This window comes from Ctenopharyngodon idella, chromosome 10, assembly GCF_019924925.1.
Source record: "Ctenopharyngodon idella isolate HZGC_01 chromosome 10, HZGC01, whole genome shotgun sequence".
NCBI classification, from domain to species: Eukaryota; Metazoa; Chordata; class Actinopteri; order Cypriniformes; family Xenocyprididae; genus Ctenopharyngodon; species Ctenopharyngodon idella.
In genome coordinates, this window is record NC_067229.1 from 44,909,790 (window position 1) to 44,927,995 (window position 18,206).

Consider the following 18,206-nt stretch of genomic DNA (forward strand, 5'->3'; position numbering starts at 1 on the left):
CGTCCTGGATTTGCTAATTATTTGGCCACCTGAGGCTCTTAACTGACAATTAATTCAATGAACCGCCCGTTCACTCTGGCGGAACCAATAACGCTCAGGTTGTAGTTTCATTCTGGATGCTTTTATTGGTGGGACACAGTGATAATATACATGTGAGCGGTGTTTTGTTGTTGACAGCTGATATCTGAAAATCATCTTTTGCGGTGAGTGTGTACAATTAATTTATTAGTTTTATTATTTTGTTACAAGAGATAGACATATACATATATTTACACCACCTATGAATGTTTCATAATGCTTTATCTGCCGGAATATGCAGGGTTATTTTACTGTAACTAGTTTCCTCGTTTATGATTATTCGTTATGATATTCACGCTATTCTGTGAGGCATCTGCATCTGAAATATCCCTTATATATCGACATGTAAAATTTAACCATGGTAATAATAGTTTCTGACAAAGTACTATAGTAATTACAGTTATTGTTAGTGTAAAATCATAATAGATTCGTTTCGGTTTTAAGATTTAATTCTCCTTATTTTATTATAATTTTTGTTATGACTGAATATTTACCGTTTTAACTATGGAATTTCAAAGCACTTTCATGGTAAATAAAATGATATTGCCAAGGCATTTTTATAGTACCAAGGTGCATTTTGAAAACTTTTGTTAGTGTAGTGAGTGTGACTGTGAGTGTTTTATTTTGGCAGAAACTATGGTTACAATAGTAGTAAATGTTTGTTTTCATCTTCTTTAGCCCTTGTGTGCTTAAAATCCTTTACCTCGTTTGGTGTTCCTGGTCAAAAATGACTGGCCTTTTAAATTCCTTGTAAATCTCTCATTATGCTATATTATCACCAAACATTCGATTCAATTTTTTTTTTTTTTTTTTTTTTTGTCAACTTGTTTTCTTTTAATTAACACAGGTTTTGTATTTCCTTTTTGAACTAATTGATGTAGGCCTCATTGATCTGAGCTTATGCACCTCAGTTTTTAAGCAAATAAGTTCACTCAAGTTTATTCATTTTGCAATATGACTCAAGATTTTTAAGTAATTTTTTCTAGGCTAGTTATTTTTGACCAGGAACACCACAAGGGTAAGAATGTTTTCAAAAATGACAACCAAAAAATCACAGATATTTTCTTTGGGAAGTTGTTATACTCTGTGTGAGCAAGTAAGTTTTAGTCCAATTCAGTAACATTAGCTAGCATTTTGGGGAAAAAAAGAAAATCCTGTCAGGGTCAAAATGGCCAGAACACAACGTGAGGGTTAGTGATCATAAACCTGTTCTCTCATTCTAACAGAACTCAAAATGACGAGGTGGGCCCGAGCGAACAACGTCCATAAAAACAAAGCAGCAGATGCCACACCATGGAAGCAGCTGAAGGCGAATGGGAATGCTGGAGTATCAGTAACAAGCCGCGGTGACCGACACTTCCAGCGGGGAGCAGGCGTAAAGAAACCCAACCCGAAAAAGGAGAAACGAGAGCATGACAGTGACGACGTGAATGGATTTATGGAGTATTTAAAGCAGACCGGTCAGACGCTGCAGAAAAGGAGGCCTGCGGACCGGGACCTGAGAGAAGAAGTGGCAACGGCACTGAAGAAAGACCAACGACGAGAGAACAGACGGATAAAGAGGCAAAACGTTAAAAAGAATAATATGGTGAGGATTTGAATGCATGTAATATGATTGTAGATGAATCTTTATATAAAATAACCACATACAGTCTACTCCAGAATTATTGGCACTCTTGTTAAATATGATCAAAGGGGGTTTTGAAAATAAATCTAAATTGTTTATCCTTTTGATCTTTCATTCAAAAAATTCACAAAATTCTAACCTTTCATTTAAGTAAAACAATTGAAAATGGGAGAAAATGTTTTTTTCTAGTTCCCGTTGGTCACAATTATTGCACCCAATTATTGCAACGTCCTTTTCCCAAGATAACCGCTCTAAGTCTTCTATAATGCCTGATGAGTTTGGAGAACACCTGACAAGAGATCAGAGACCATTTCTTCATGCAGAATCTCTCCAGATCCTTCAGATTCCCAGCTCCATGTTGGTGCTTCTTCTCTTCAGTTCACTCCACTCATTTTCTTTAGGGTTCAGGTCAGGGGACTGGGATGGCCATGGCAGAAGCTTCATTTTGTGCTCAGTGACACATTTTTGTGTTGGTTTTGATGTTTGTTTGGGATCATTGTCCTGATGGAAGATCCAACCACGGCCCATTATTGGATTTCTAGCAGAAGCAGTCAGGTTTTGATTTTTATCTGTTAGTATTTGATAGAATCCATGATACCATGTATCTGAACAAGATGTCCAGGACCTCCAGCAAAACAAATAGTTCCACAACATTAAAGATCCAGCAGTATATTTAACCGTGGGCATGGGGTACTTTTTATCCATGTGTGCGCCAAACCCATCTGGTGGGTTTGCTTATTAAAGTTTCATCTGACCATAGGAGCCGATTCTGTTTGAAGTTCCAGTTGTGTCTGAAAACTGAACATGCTGGAGTTTGTTTTTGGATGAGTGAGGAGAATTTTTCCTGAAACCCTCCTGAACAACTTGTGCTGATGTAGGTGCTGTTTGATCCTTTTTTTTTTTTTTTTTTTTTTTTTTTTTTTTTAAATATATAGACTTTTTGACCCCAAAACTCAACTTATCTCTGCAATTTGCCAATAATTGTGGCCAACATGTATTGGAGAAAAACATTTATTTCATAATGTGAGTTTTCCCCCACTTTCAATTGTTTTACTTCAATGAGAGGTTAGAATATTTTTTTTTTTTTTTTTTTTTTTTTTTTAATAAAAGATCAAAGGGATAAACAATGCAGATTTATTTTCACAGCTGCCTTTGCTTATATTTATCAAGGGTGCCAATAATTCTGGAGTTGACTTGGAGTTTCCACCAAGGAATTAAAAAAATAAAAAAATAAAAAAAATAAATGGTAATTGCGACCTTTTTATCTCACAATTCAGATTATGAGTTTATGTCTAAGGAGCCCCACACATGACATACGGACGTACGTGTGTGTGTGTATATTATATTATATTATATTATATTATAAAAAATCTTGTGGCCACAAATTAAGAATTCGCTCTCTTGTTTTACTAATTCGTTTCCTCGTTTTGGTTAATTCGTGGCCGCGGGTTAATTTTGCTCCATGACTTGCAGATTCCTACCCTCCATTTTAGTAAATCGTGGCCAGCCACGTTGTACTAATTCGTTCCCTCATTTTGATTGAACTAAAACAAGGGAATTAATTATTACAACGTGGCCATGAATTAGTAAAACAAGGGAATGAATTATGTCGTGAGCATGATTTACTTAAAACGAGGGTACAAATTAGTAAAATATGCTGACGAATTAGTAAGTTGTGGGAATGAATTGTTAATTTGTGGCCACCATATAGATATATAAACTCAGAATTGAAAGAAGAAATTTCACAATTCAGATTTTTTTTTTTTTTTTTCTTTAAAAAAGTTGCCTTTTTATTTTGGCTTTTTTGTGGCAGAAACAAACAAAAAAAACAGATTTGCGAGGCATAAATTTAGAATTCTGTGAAAAAAGAAGTCAGAATTGCAAGATGTAAACTCAGAAATCTAAGGGAAAAAAGTCAAAAGTGCTTGATGTAAACTCAAAATTCAGAGTGAAAAAAAAAAAAAAATCAGATTTGCAAGATAAAATGTCGTAATTACCTTTTTATTCTGGGGCAGAAACAAACTTTCATACATTATGCTCACTTTTTCGATCTAGATTTGCTTCAACTGTAGGAAGCCTGGTCACGGGCTCGCCGACTGCCCGGAAGCAGATAACGATGAAGAGATGGGCCGCGGTATTTGTTATCGCTGTGGTTCCACTGAACATGAGATCCAGAGATGTCGCGCTAAAGTGGATCCTGCCATGGGTATGAATTGAATGAGATGTCTAGACACCTAAAATGTACCTGCAATGATTTATCACATTAATGTTGCTGTTTTCTAGGTAACTACCCATACGCCAAGTGTTTTATCTGCGGTCAGACTGGTCATTTGTCCAAAGCCTGTCCTGACAACCCAAAAGGACTGTATGCTGCAGGTCAGTGATTTACCTGTTTAACTCTATAAAGCCTAACGTATCATTTGATATGCACACTTAAAAGTTTGCTGTAAAAAAAACCTGTTGTACACAATCTTCTGTCTTTTGATAGTTTACACTAGTTTTTTTTTTTTAAGCAAAGTAAAATGCATTTTAGTATAATTGTAAAAAAAAAGTCCACCTTCAGGTCATGTGAAAATTTTTTTTTTTTTTTTTTTTTTTTTATAGAAAAAAATCATGTTGAGTATCAAATATCAGGCTTTTGATGAATGTTTATGTGTTCATCTGTCAATAGTAATTACATTGTTTTTCCCCATAATAAAAACTACAGAGTTTGATCATAAAACTAAGCATTTAAATATAATTTTACTAAGACATCTTATTGGGAGATATGGTGGAAACTGATATTTATATGCATTTTATGTAAGTAGTCTGCTATACTGTTATAAAGATCTCTTTGACATTACAAACTATCAGAATTTCATCTTACTTTTTGGTCATAAATAACATCTGCACCAAATTGCATATTTTTGCTCAAAGACCTTTGAATAAAACTGAGTTGTTCATTTTCTCCTTGATTTTGAGCACCATATTCTCCTATTTCATATGAGCCATAAAATCTGATATATCAAATATGATACTCCAAAAAAAAAAAAAAAAAACCACACATGCAAACTTTTAATATTTGGACTAAAGCTTCAATAATCTGCTCCATTTCAAAAGATTGGATTATTTCTTATTTCATATGTCAGCATTCATATGAATGCTAACACTGGTGTTTGTTCATGTGGTGTTTTGTTCCTGTAGGCGGTTGCTGTCGTGTTTGTGGCTCAGTAGAACACTTTCAGAAGGATTGTCCTGAACACCAGAGCTCAAGTGAGTCTCAATGTGACCACATCCACTGGAATATTTGTATCAATGGAAACATACATTAAGCTCAAATTTATTTTTTTTGCAGCCAGTTCCATCACTCTTGGCCGGCTGTCCAATAGAATTAGCGCTGACCACGAGGAAGTACATGTGCCTGTGAAGAAAGTGCAACCCAAAAAAGACAAGGTGGTGGTGTTCTGATCCACAGCTGTTGAAGGGAAATCCAGAATTGGACCATTTAACCAATCATTTCTGCAGTCGCGGGGTCTTCGCCAAAGATTCGCTGTCTGCCATGGATGTTTTAAACACAAAAGTGACTCTTCCTGTTCTGAGACTATTTACTGCTGTTAAAGATTTGTGATGAAATGGCCTGAGACTTGTGGACATCACATATATGCCTAATTTAAAGGAATAATTGACCCAAAAATGACATTTATCCCATAATTTACTCACCCTCAAGCCATCCTAGGTGTAAATGACTTTCTTCTTTCAGCCGAACACAATCGGAGTTATATTAAAAAATATCCTGGCTCTTCTGAGCTTTGTAATGGCATTGAATAGTGCCCGAGTTTTTGAAGCTCTGAAAAGTGCATCTATCCATCATAAAAGTAATCCATACGACTCCAGTGGGTTAATAAATGCTTTCTGAATGTTTTTTTTTTTTTTTGTAAGAAAAATATCCACATTTAAAACATTAAAATCACTGGCTTCTGGCAACAGCCTTACACACATTCATGAGAGTTACGTGGTTTTTGCAAAAGATGTCTTTTTTTTTACCTAAGCACAAATTACAGTTTATAAAGTTTTAAATCCATAAAGATTTAGATTCAATGCCATTACAAAGCCGGGAAGAGCCGGGATATTATTTAATGTACCTCTGACTGTGTTCGGCTTAAAGAAGAAAGTCATACACACCTTGGATGACTTGAGAGTGACTAAATTATGGGATGATTTTAATTTTTGGGTGAACTATTCCTTTAATTATTATGAATAATTATGGACTCTGTGTTTTCATTGTTCAAGAAAGATAGAGAGAATTTGAATATGAAAAACAGCATTTATTTACAAGACCCTCTGTACAAATATTCTCTATAAAAGAGAGATATTAAGTGTTTTTTCTGTGTTGGTATATTAAATTTATAAGAACAATTTTATGCTTTTTATTTTCTAGCAAAACTTTTGCATTCCCCCAAGAAACGTGTAAGCTATAACGATAACACAGGGAAACAATATTGGAATCACTTTCAGAAAGGTTTTTCCCAGCTGATAAATAAGAACATGAAATGAACAAAAAATAAAATTCTGTCATTAATTACTCACCCTCATGTCATTTCAAACCCATAAGACTTTCATTTATCTTCAGAACACAAATGAAGATCTTTTTTTGATGAAATCTGAGAGCTTTCTGTCCCTCCACTGACAGCTACGCAACTACTACTTTCAAGCCCCAGAAAGGTAGTAAAGACATCGTTATAATAATCCACATGACTCCAGTGGTTTAACCTCAATTTTATGAAGCGAAGTGAGTGCTTTGTTTGTGCAATAAAAATTAAATGTATAATTTACTTCATTTTCAAAATATTAATCTCTAACGTATTCACAAGAGCACCATGAAACGTGTTGTGTTGACATGAGAGCAGATGTTGCGTGAACGCCCTTTGAGATTAATATTTTGTAAAGTGGAAAGCACTCACCTCGCTTCATAAAATTGAGGTTAAACCACTGGAGTTACATGGATTACTTCTATGAAGTCTTCACTACCTTTCTGGGTCTTAAAATATTGGTAGTTGCGTAGCTGTCAATGGAGAGAAAGAAAGCACTCAAATTTCATCAAAAAAAATCTTCATTTGTATTCCTAAGATGAAAAAAAAAATCAGAAATTAGAACGACATGAGTGTGAGTAATTAATGACAAAACTTTAATTTTGAGGTGAACTAATCATTTAATCGTGGCAGTCTTTATTGTAACCTTAAATGTAAAAAAAATCCTATAATCACAATGTTGCACATCAGAACACTGTGGTAAGCACATCTCTCTCCAAAAAAGAAATGCAGGACATTGCCGTCTCTTCCATAGATTTGGACCAGCCCGCTAAGTTTCCCTCCACATAGGGCAGCACTCCAGAGGTCACCTGGTTGTAGTATGACACCTAGAAGAGCAGCCAGAAATGTTCAGATTCAGCAGGAAAGTGTTTAATTGTTTTTATTGAGTTTCAGACGTTATAGTTGGTACCTTGCAGGTTGAATAACCCATTTCGTGAACGAGGAATCCTGCACATTTAGCTTCGCTCCGAATGGAGTTATCCTCAGGTGGAACTGTTGCCACGGTGACGGAGCGGAGCGCTATGACATAAGGGTCTCTGTGAGGATAAAAATACAGTTTGAGCTTCACATTAAAGATATGTTCATCCAAAAAAAAAAAAAAGAATCAAGTCATGTTAGCAGTGGAATCATACCCATTTTTGCAGGGTTGCCTTTTTGACAACAGGATCACAAAATCCCGACTTTTGCCTCCATTAACTGTGGCGCATTTAATGTGATAAATGGTTTCCTCCTCATCTGCTTTCTCCACCTCTTCACAGCTCCTGGAGGAAAAACAGAAGCATGCAGATGATGAGAAACACAATTTTATATGTGATTGCAAAACTTTTAACACAATAAATTTAAGATAGAGGGATACAGATAGCCTACAGATAGTTTTTGTCCCACTGTGGCCGTAACCGCAGGTCGGAGAGCAGCGAGAAAGCATGAAAAGCCATCGTTTTAACCTCCATCTCAACTTTTAAACACAGCATATCTGCTTCCTCGTGCACGTAAACTGCTACCTGCAAAAACACGCAAAGTTATTTAAGCACTTTATATAATTTCTAGGCATATTTAGGTGCATCAAAAAAAAAGAAACATAATGATGACCTTATCGTTGATGTTACTGGCCTCCCAGCCCCGTTTTCCAGCTAAGACTGTGAGAGCTGCCACGTTGTTATACCCCAAATACACCTGCAGAGGGCAGAGATGTTATGGGATGTTACAGAAGGTTTGTCCTGATTAAAGGGATAGTTCACCCAAACATGAAAATAATCCCACGATTTACTCACCCTCAAGCCATCCTAGGTGTATATGACTATCTTCTTTCAGACGAACACAATCAGAGTTATATCCTGGCTCTTCCAAGCTTTATAATGGTAGTCAATGGGGCTCAAGATTTTAAAGCCCATAAAAGCACATCCACCCATCATAAAAGTAATCCATACGGATTCATAGTCATATATTATCCTAGGATGGCTTGAGGGTGAGTAAATCATTTTCATTTTTGGGTGAATTATCCCTTTAAGGACAATGAGTATGTTTGGAATTAGCATTATGTAGTTGTGCAGTATGTACACTGTTAAAGGAGCTTTTCTTACTTTTCTTACATACAACAATGTGAAGAACTAGAACACATGGGCTGCGTCCGAAATCGCATACTCTCTGAGTAGGTACTTCTTTTGAATAAGTGAATACTTTGGGACCACTAAAAAAGTATGTTCTCTATGTAGTATGAATATCATCTGGACATACTACATCCATCATGTTGCCACTGTCACATGACCTACCAATGTCTGTTGCGTCGCTTCACTAACATTCACAAATCCTCTCTCGTGGCCTCATGGGATAGTAAAGTATCCATCAGATGCACAATTGAGGAAGAAGTAAGTCATCTGGTGTTTTTTCACCTACTGTTTTACAAGTACTGTGAATTCGGATATACTACTCTTTTCATTTGTAGGGAAGTATGCGATTTTTGGTGCAGCCATTGTGTGGAAACCAGTATCCCACAATGCAATGCACTAAACTTGACCCTTCATTTCATGTGACTAATTAACTGGAAATTATATCAATCGTGATTTTTAGTCTTTTTCTTGACGTATTTATTTGATCAGATTTCCAAAAGTGACATTTTTACACAAAAGTGACCACTGAATTCAAGTTAGTCAGTTAGTTAGCTACCTACCTACCTGATTACTTCTGTCCCAAGGCACGGAAATTGGTCCCTCATCTCTTGAGTACAGAATGTGTTTTCTGGAAAAATAAATTTGGTACGTTTCCTAAACAATTTGGTATGCTTCAAAAAATAAATAAATAAATAAATAAAATTATGTACAAAAGGTACCTGGCCATGCGAATTCTCTTCCTGACAATAGCACCAAGAAATCGTCTTTCTCCATCCTGAAAAAATTAAATGATATGATTTATGTGGCTTTAGTGAGGGTCAGAGCTATTATATATATATATATATATATATATATATTAATATTAAGTGTGCTATCATGTTGTTGAATGTGTAGATAACTCACAAGAGTTGTGTAGGTGACGTCAGGAAAAGTCTGTCGCTCACCATCATGTCCTGGGATGTAATAAATCATGGAGGCGCTGTTGATGTGTCTTGGTGTCCCCTCATTCCACTCCTCACAGTTATACGCCTCCACCCGAACACCCACCTCCACACTGATGCGCAGAATAGGAGAACAATGTATTCAAAACATACCTCAGTTTATTATATAATATATAATATTGCTAAATCATATTTTTTATTTTGTATTTTGAGACAATTTTATGTTACTAATTAATATTTATGTATTGACAATTTAATGCATGAAAAGAAGGTCATTTTGTTCAGGATTGCCCTTCTATAGCAGTCAGGTTTATGTAGCTACTGCACCTGGTCTGAAAGGCATTATTGACCATGGCTTTGAACACCAGTCTGTCGCCGACACTGGATGGACCTCGGAAGCGGAACATGTCCACAGCTCCGAGAGAAGGATAGTAGCCACACAAACGACTAGAAAAACAAAACACATATACAAGATGAAAAACACATACATTAGTCCCAGTAAAGAACTACACTACCCATAATCCCAAGGAGAGATGTTGCCTTTACCACAGCAAGGTAAAATCCACTCCCATGAAGCATTTTGAATGATGTCAGAGTTTGGTTCATGGGTTAGAATAAATAATACAAGACATTTTTCAAATAAAATCGATGTGAAAAAATGCTTCCGGAACCAACGCCTGTCACTGTTGCACTATGATAACACCTAGCATAAATGCGCAAGCATACCTGGCTGCAACTGTAGCCACATTCTCCATCCAGGCCATGATCTGTCCTCCAAACGTGTTTCCATGGTGATTGGCGTGTGGCGGCAGGACCAGCTCGATGCTCTCAACCCGTGTGAGCTCGGTCGACACCACGGGTGCCTTGGGTTTCCTGCTGCACAGTCCTGAAATGCCAACAGATTTTGATCAACAGCAGCAACTTTTTGGATGGACGTGCACACTGACTCGTGACTGAAACTTTTGATCCCATTGCCAAGTTCTGGTTGTAGCGGATCTAGTTGAGTCTCGTATCTGTCCTCTGGCTGACTCTGTCGAGGGATTCCTTCCACTGGAGACTGAGTGCGTTTGGGAGGTGATTTTAATATCAAATGTTGCACCGGTTGTTCTTTTATAATTTATTACCACACAACCTATGAAGTTTGTTTTATGGTGAAGTTATTAGAGTACAACCCCCTGAAGTAACCTAATGGTGTGACATAATAGCTCATAGGCTACATGAGAGTAAAAGTAATCCATATGACTCCAGTGGCTTAATAAATGCCTTCTGAAGTGAAGCAGTGGGTTTTTGTAAGAAAAATATCCATATTTATTTAAAACTTTATAAACTATAATCACTGGCTTCCGGCAACGCACATTCATGAGAGAGTCGAGTTCAGGCAGTTCAGGTGACCTCTGACCCGACATATGACGTAGGACGTATGACATTCATGTGGTTTGGCATTTTTCTTTAAAACTGACAGTTTTGGGAGACCTGATTTCGAGGGAGGACCTGATTTGTCATGACACCAGCGTTTTGTTTTGCTTTATCCTCTGCGCTTCCGTGTTCGTCAGTTCTCACCTAAGCTTACACTACGCCTACATCCTACAGATTACTTTTATGATGGATGGATGTGCTTTTTGGAGCTTCAAAAACTCAGGCACAATTCAATGCTGTTACAACACTGGGAAGAGCCAGGATATTTTTTAATATAACACCGATTGTGTTCGTCTGAAAGAAGAAAGTCATATATCCCTAGGATGGCTTGAGGGTGAGTAAATCATGGGATGATTTTCATTCTTGGGTGAACTATCCCTTCAAGTAAAGCACTAACCCTTGTCTTGAAGGTTGTAATAGTCCTTCATGAGGTTCCTGAAGGCCTCTTCATTGTAGAGACGGAGCCGTCGTCTCTCTGAAGCTAGTGAATGTTCCAGAATTTCCTCTACGGAGCCCTGAACATCCAAGGGTCTCAGAGACACCTGAAGAATCATGAATGAATATTTAAGAATAATTATATTTTACATATATCAAAAAGTCAAAGCTTGAGAGAAAACGTTGTTTCAAGGCACATGTAATATGACTTTCTTTTTGGAGCCGATCAAATGTTCCGGTCTTGAATTATTTGTGATCATGTGTCGCTGTTCTCTCTACATGTCACATTAATATTTAGCTATTTGAGAATTCCTACAAAGATGTTATTTTACTAGTATACAGCGGCAAAATTAGCTGGGTTTTGATGAAAAATTTCAAACTAAAAGTAATAAATCAAATGCAACGTTAAGATTTTTACTTGGTATTTTAAAGCAATATTCTATATACTAAATTTAATGTCTGCAGCTACAAAAACGGTCAATATTCATATTAAATGAAAATATTTAAGAATCTTCTTAAACCACACGTATGATTTAATTCTTTGTAATCCATACCGATGCTAAAAATGTCAAATTTTACAACTGTAATCCACGTTTGTCCTTTTTTTTATCATTAGTGTTTTACTTTAGTTAAGCTAATTAAGTATTTACTTAATCAAATGTGAAGCTTAAAGATGTCCAAAAATGTCATAATTTAATTTGTTTATAACAAAAAATACAGTACTATTATTCAAAAGTATGGGATTGGTCAGATTTTTTATTTTTTTTTTGCTCACCGTGGCAGAATTTATTTGATCAAACATACAGTAAAACAGTAATGTTGTAAAATATTATTACAATTAATAATAACTATTTTCTATTTTATATATTTTAAAATGTAATTTATTCCTGTGATCAAAGCTGAATTTTCAGCATCATTACTCCAGTCTTCAGTGTCACATGATCCTTCAGAAATTATTCTAATATGCTGATTTGATGCTCAAGAAACATTTCTTCTTATTATCACTGTTAAAAATGGTTGTGCTGCTTAATATTTTAGTGGAAACAGTGCTACTTTTTTTCAGGATTTTTTTTTTTTTTTTTGATAAATATATAGTTCAAAAGAACAGCATTTATTTGAAATGTATATTTTTTTTATATTATTAATTGTCTTTGCTGTCACTTTTGATTAATTTAATGTGTCCTTTCCTTGCTGAATAAAAGTATTATTTTCCCAAACTTTTGATCGGTGGAATACTTAGATCTGAGTGTGCTTAATAGGGTAATTTCCCTTAAATTCTAGGGTGCATTCTTTGCAGAGCAGTTTCTTCACCTTTTGTGTTCCTGTCGGTTTGGCGACGAATGTGGAGAAGGCCACGCAAACCCTCTTCGTGACCCCGCTGAGCACCTCCTGTACTGTTACATAGATGCCCACCTGATAAAACAGTGGCCTGATCAGACACTGGGATGCATTATAGTTATTCCGTTAATATTTAATACTGTAAATGCGTTTCGTCTGGTTTTACCTCCATACTCGTGTTGAAAGCCCTGTTAACTCTGGCTTTTATATTGATAACCTGCCCAACCCTGAAATATAGATAGATATGATATGATAAGAGATAAATGTACCACATAACATGAGATACTCCTGGAACAAAATTTGCTAACTCTAAACATGACCTAAAAAGGCCCGTTCACATCAAGGACGATAACTATAACGATAACGATAAAGATATAGTTCTAAAAATCATTCTAAATATAAAAGAATAGCAGAGTCTACACTACAACTATAACGATAACGGTACAGATAAACAATATCGTTGGAATCACTTTCAGAACGATTTTTTTCCAGCTGATAGACGATAAAAACACTGACAGCCAATCAGAATCCATCCTGCTTTAACAAGCACGAGCATTTAAAGCGGCAGACGACAAAACTGCAGCGTGCGTTGGTGTGTGGATGCTAATATAGTTATCGTTATCGTTAAATTTATGATTATAGTTATCGTTCTTGATGTGAAGAGGCCTTAAACCTATCTCTAAAATCTGATAGATGTTGTTTCATGACTATCAAGGATAGGTAAGGGACACATTACCTTACGGTCTCTTCAAACTGGATATCATCCATGGAAGCCGTTACACACGCCATTCCTGCATGTCTTTCAGCTTAAAGGAAGAGATGAAGAAAAAAGACAGAGAGATTTATAACACGGACCACTACCTATATGAACCCTCAAAGATGGTACACACGTTGTTTTTACATTGTTCAACTTTGCATGTCACTGGTATTTATATTTCATGTGTGCAGAACTGGAGCAGAAACAGGAAGGAGATGAAGAGGACATGTGTAAATTATTAATGTGTGTCTTCCTCAAGCCCCCTTTTCTTCCATCAATGGTGGACACAAATGGATTCATGCAATATTTGAGGGTGAAGGGTGTATGGATGCTAGTTACCTTCCTTGTTCATAGTCCAAAGGTGACAGCTTATCTCAACCTACTCTGATGGCTTGATAACACACAAGGTTGTTTTGGAAAAAGGGGCCAGTGGAGTAAACTTGTATAATTTTTATATTCTGAGAAAGGTATCATTAACGTCACTATTGATTCCTGTAATGTTTAATCCGATAATTTGTTGTTATATATAACAACTTAAAATAGTAAATAATATTTAATTTAAATTTATTTTAATATTTCACAATTTAGAATAATTGAATAATAGTAAATAAATAATTTATTTAATGGATTATTTTAATATTTATTTAATTATTATTAAATAATTATTTTAAATATTATAATTATATAATAAATTATTTTAATATTTAATAATATTCATTTACAATAATACATATTTAAATGATTTAAGATGGTTAAATAATAATTATAATACTCAAATAATAATAAGATAAAAAAAAAAACAGATTTCCAGTCAAAGAGATAAATCTGAATTTTACTATATAATTCTATGAAGGCTTATATTTTTAACTGATGTCGTAATAGCAACAAACTATACATTCAGACTGAATGATTCCACTCAGTTGGTCTACAGGTTATGAAGATGCTTGAAATATTAAATATCAACAGAATTATAAAAAAATATTAAATTAATAAACACCACAACCAACATGATCTTCTATTCCAGTTCTGAAATGGGAATGGTCTGATTTTTTTTTACTTCAAAATAGTTAATTTGGAATAAATCTCACAAATGTTAATGTCGAAATGAAAAGTCACGATATATAAGAGCGTAACCATTCAATAAATGTGTTTAAGGGAATCAAACGAGCAACCTTCTGCATGATTACCAACCCTGAACTCCTCTACAGTCCCACAGTCCCACTCACCTGCCAGACAAGCGATAGTGTCTATCCACTTCAGCAGCTGTCCTGCACCCAGTTCTCCCTGGTGGTTGGCATGGCAGGGCAGGATGGACTGGCACATCTGCACTGCTACCGGGCCAGACCCATTCCTCTGTCCTTTCTCATGGGATCCGTCCGTATCTAACACTCTTTTTGACCAGTTCTGATCCATGAAGCCTTGTTCAAAGATGTGGAGTGTTGAAATGACAGGAGGTCAGTCTGTTCCTGGGCTCTTATCAAGGCAGGCGCCAGGTGACCTCAACTCTTGCCAACTAAGACCATGTGATGTGGACCAAATGGCCGAGCTGAATACCTGAGCTACTACAAGCTGCAGGACACCATGTCTCTGCACAACAATCACTCCTGTGCTGCAGTCCCTTTTATGACACATGGATTGTGATGTAATCACCATGTGTGTGTTTTATTAAGAGCCATAAAGCTGCTGAGTGTGGACTGATGTAATATACTGTACGATGGCAGAACTGAGTTCTGTTGCACCAAAACAGCAAGAAAGACACCAAGAACAAAAAATATAATGCATGATAACCAATGTTGGGGGTATTGCATTACAAGTAACTTGAGTTACGTAATCAGATTACTTTTTCAAGTAACTAGTAAAGTAACACATTACTTTTTCAATTTACAGTAAAATATCTAAGTTACTTTTTCACATTTATTGACTGACAGCTCTCTTGTCCACATGTTGAGACCTTTACTGGCTGTCAATGTTTTATCACTCATAAGATAAAAAAAATCACTCTGAAAATGATATGGACTCCACTATTTAGAGTTATAGCCCGTTCACACCATGAGGATAACTATAATGATAAGAGCGAACAAACTGTGTTAGAGTTGCGACGCAACAGCTTGAAGCGGTCTACGCTGGACATGTCAAAGCGACCATTGCAAATCAAATTTTCCTTTGTCATGCAAATTTTGATTTAGTTTTAGTCAGTCGGTGCATCCGCACTCGCGTACTGAGTAGATACTACATTTGAATTTGAGCTTACTTTGCGACTATTAAAAATGTATGTTCTGCATAGTATGAATGTAATCTGGACATACTACATCCGCCATGTTGTCATTATCACGTGACCTACCAGCATCAGTTGCGTCGCTTCACCTATGGCCTCATGGGATAGTAAAGTGTCCATCGAATGCACACTTCAGGATCTTGCCGGAAGTAGTAAGTCGTCCAGCGACTTTCCGCCTACTGTTTTTCGAATACTATGAATTCAGACGTACTGTTGGTGTACTGATTTTCGCATACAATATCGTAGGGAAGTATTTGATTTCGGACGCAGCAATAGTTTTTTGACTAAAATGCCATTTAGTTTTAGTCGTATTTTAGTCTTCTGAATTTTTTTAGTTTAAGTCTAGTTTTAGTCGACTAAATCTACTGTAGATTAAATCTAAAATCTAATGGGTTTAGTTAAATTGTAATGCATCAATTAAGCTTTTCTCTAAAATGTCCATACTCATTATATACAGTCAAACCAAAATTTATTCAGACACCTTGAACATTTCATTCATTAATACAGTTTATTCACTATAGTTTAAAAAAAATGGTAATAAAAAATGACAAGATCTCAGAGTTAAACTGTCAGAAAAAAATAATCTTAATTATGTCAGATAACACTTAAGCAAAACATGGTCAGGTCAAAGTGTCTGAATAATTTTTGGTTCAAAATTTTTATCAATTTTACTGGTACAATATGTCACAGTTTACTTTATTTTGCTATCCTCACTTACATAAATGACATATATGGTGTCCTGCACCTACTAGTAAAAAAAATATAAGAAATTATATTTAGTGTCTGAATCATTTTTGGCTTGACTGTACTCCTGGAGAAAACATCTATTAACCCGTTAATATGAATGATAATAAGGTATGAACATGCAATAGACAGATTTAACTGCTGTGACATATAACATGTCTTTATTTATCTTAAAATTAATTAAAACTACTTCTCATTAACAAGAACATGGACTTTTAATTAATGATGCAGTCTTCATATAACAACTTGCATAAAACATTCTTCATTCTTTCAAGCAGACATTTATTTGCATAAATTAAATATAGATGAATCCTTATTAAAGCTATTAAAGTTATTCAATCAAGAACACTGAGTGATTTTTTTCTTTTTCTTTTGTTGTTTGATTAACACTAATTACAGACAGCAGCAGGTTTATTAGGCTGCTGTCACTTTAAGGCTGAATGCAAGGATCCAATACACATCCCATATTCTCACAACTGTTTACGTTAACTTAAGACATAACAGAGTTGGTTAACGTGAATACTCGCCAGAATGGACATTTTGACATAATTTTTGTGTGTATTTGTTCAAGTTTGAAAAGATGCAAAAGAGATCTCAATTCAGTACTTGGGCGGTGTCTAGAGGCGGCTTTGTGTGTGCGCACAGACAACTGTACTGAATTGAGCTCTCTTTTGTGTCGTCAAGCTTTTTCAGATTTATCTATATGCTCTTCTCTTTCTCCCAGATGTTTACATTTTTGAATGTTTTATGAGACATGCAGCAAGTGTATGCCAGTTTATGTCCCGCTGGGTAGATCAACACGTTACAATTCAAATGTGCGCATCAAATCTTTCTGACTGGATCTCTTCCCAAATCTTCCCTCCCTAACATATTCATCTTGTTTTTATTTATTGATGAAAATGTCAAAAGGTTTTTGTCATTCAAAACTGTTTTTTTATTTAGTTATAGTCTCGCTTTCGTCATTGGAAAAAAGTTGTTGACGAAAATGATGGCGAAAAATATTCGTCAATGAAATTAATACTGGTGTCAGCAGCGCAAGTGCTTAAAGTACCTCAGAAATATAACAGGGCATCACACGACAAATCCCCGATAGTAAACTAATGCCGTTTCATTTCTGACGTACTCCAATTGCTTGCGCTACTTCTGACATGAAGGACAAATGGATTTGCAACAGTCTCTTCGTCAAGTCCAGTGTAGACAGACTCCAGCTGTTTCAGCGTGGAGCTTTAAATACTCAAACTCTTTATATTAGGGTGGGTTCTGATTGGCTTTTAGAGGTTATGTCATTCATCAGCTGGAAAAATCATTCTAAAAAAGGCCTGTTCACACAATAACTACAAAGGTTTAATAATCACTCTATGAAAATAGGGAAGTCCACATCACAGTGGGGGAAAAAAAAAAAAGAACGATAAAAACATTGCCAACCAGAATCCATCCTGCTTTATAGAGCTTGAGGATTTAAAGTGGTGAGTCACTGTAACTGCAGCACATGATTACAATAAACAGATAACTATATTAAAGGAACACTCCACTTTTTTTGAAAATAGGCTCATTTTCCAACTCCCCTAGAGTTAAACAGTTGAGTTTTACCGTTTTCGAATCCATTCAGCCGATCTCCGGGTCTGGCGGTACCGCTTTTAGCATAGCTTAGCATAGTTCATTGAATCTGATTAGACCGTTAGCATCTCGCTCAAAAATGACCAAATTGTTTCGATATTTTTCCTATTTAAAACTTGACTTTTCTGTAGTTACATTGTGTACTAAGACCGATGGAAAATTAAAAGTTGCGATTTTCTAGGCCGATATGTCTAGGAACTATACTGTCATTCCGGCGTAATGATCAAGGAACTTTGCTGCCGTACCATGGCCGCAGCAGCCGCAATGATATTACGCAGCATCTCTCACAAAAGGCACGCTCT

The 18,206-nt window shown here is 35.8% G+C and overlaps 2 protein-coding genes across 2 annotated transcripts; one reads left to right on the forward strand and one right to left on the reverse strand.

Moving 5' to 3' along the window:
* The first annotated feature begins 49 nt into the window (after positions 1-49).
* Positions 50-6,100, forward strand: zcchc9 (zinc finger, CCHC domain containing 9). Its single transcript, XM_051909888.1, has 6 exons — positions 50-203; positions 1,305-1,666; positions 3,761-3,911; positions 3,989-4,081; positions 4,889-4,957; positions 5,040-6,100. The coding sequence occupies exons 2-6, from the start codon at positions 1,313-1,315 to the stop codon at positions 5,150-5,152; spliced, it is 780 nt and encodes a 259-aa protein (XP_051765848.1). The 5' UTR covers positions 50-203; positions 1,305-1,312; the 3' UTR covers positions 5,153-6,100.
* LOC127521036 (acetyl-coenzyme A thioesterase) lies at positions 5,995-17,851 on the reverse strand. The gene is made up of 15 exons (XM_051909886.1): positions 14,495-17,851; positions 13,248-13,317; positions 12,678-12,738; positions 12,485-12,586; positions 11,136-11,280; positions 10,049-10,208; positions 9,650-9,769; positions 9,285-9,435; positions 9,101-9,156; positions 8,946-9,009; positions 7,864-7,947; positions 7,642-7,775; positions 7,407-7,535; positions 7,184-7,310; positions 5,995-7,100 (listed from the first exon to the last, which is right to left on the reverse strand). Exons 1-15 carry the CDS (start codon positions 14,679-14,681, stop codon positions 6,960-6,962), a joined length of 1,731 nt encoding a protein of 576 aa, XP_051765846.1. The 5' UTR covers positions 14,682-17,851; the 3' UTR covers positions 5,995-6,959.
* Positions 17,852-18,206: the final 355 nt, after the last annotated feature.

Bases quoted from the DNA above. Each gene is read 5' to 3' on its own strand.
- zcchc9 (XM_051909888.1), top strand. From the start codon at position 1,313: ATGACGAGGTGGGCCCGAGCGAACAACGTCCATAAAAACAAAGCAGCA. The intron at 1,667-3,760 runs GTGAGGATTTGA...TTTTCGATCTAG, and splicing joins ACGTTAAAAAGAATAATATG to ATTTGCTTCAACTGTAGGAA. The intron at 3,912-3,988 runs GTATGAATTGAA...GCTGTTTTCTAG, and splicing joins TAAAGTGGATCCTGCCATGG to GTAACTACCCATACGCCAAG.
- LOC127521036 (XM_051909886.1), bottom strand. From the start codon at position 14,681: ATGGATCAGAACTGGTCAAAAAGAGTGTTAGATACGGACGGATCCCAT. The intron at 10,209-11,135 runs GTTAGTGCTTTA...TTGGCATTTCAG, and splicing joins TTACAACCTTCAAGACAAGG to GACTGTGCAGCAGGAAACCC. The intron at 9,010-9,100 runs GTACCTTTTGTA...TTATTTTTCCAG, and splicing joins AAGAGAATTCGCATGGCCAG to AAAACACATTCTGTACTCAA.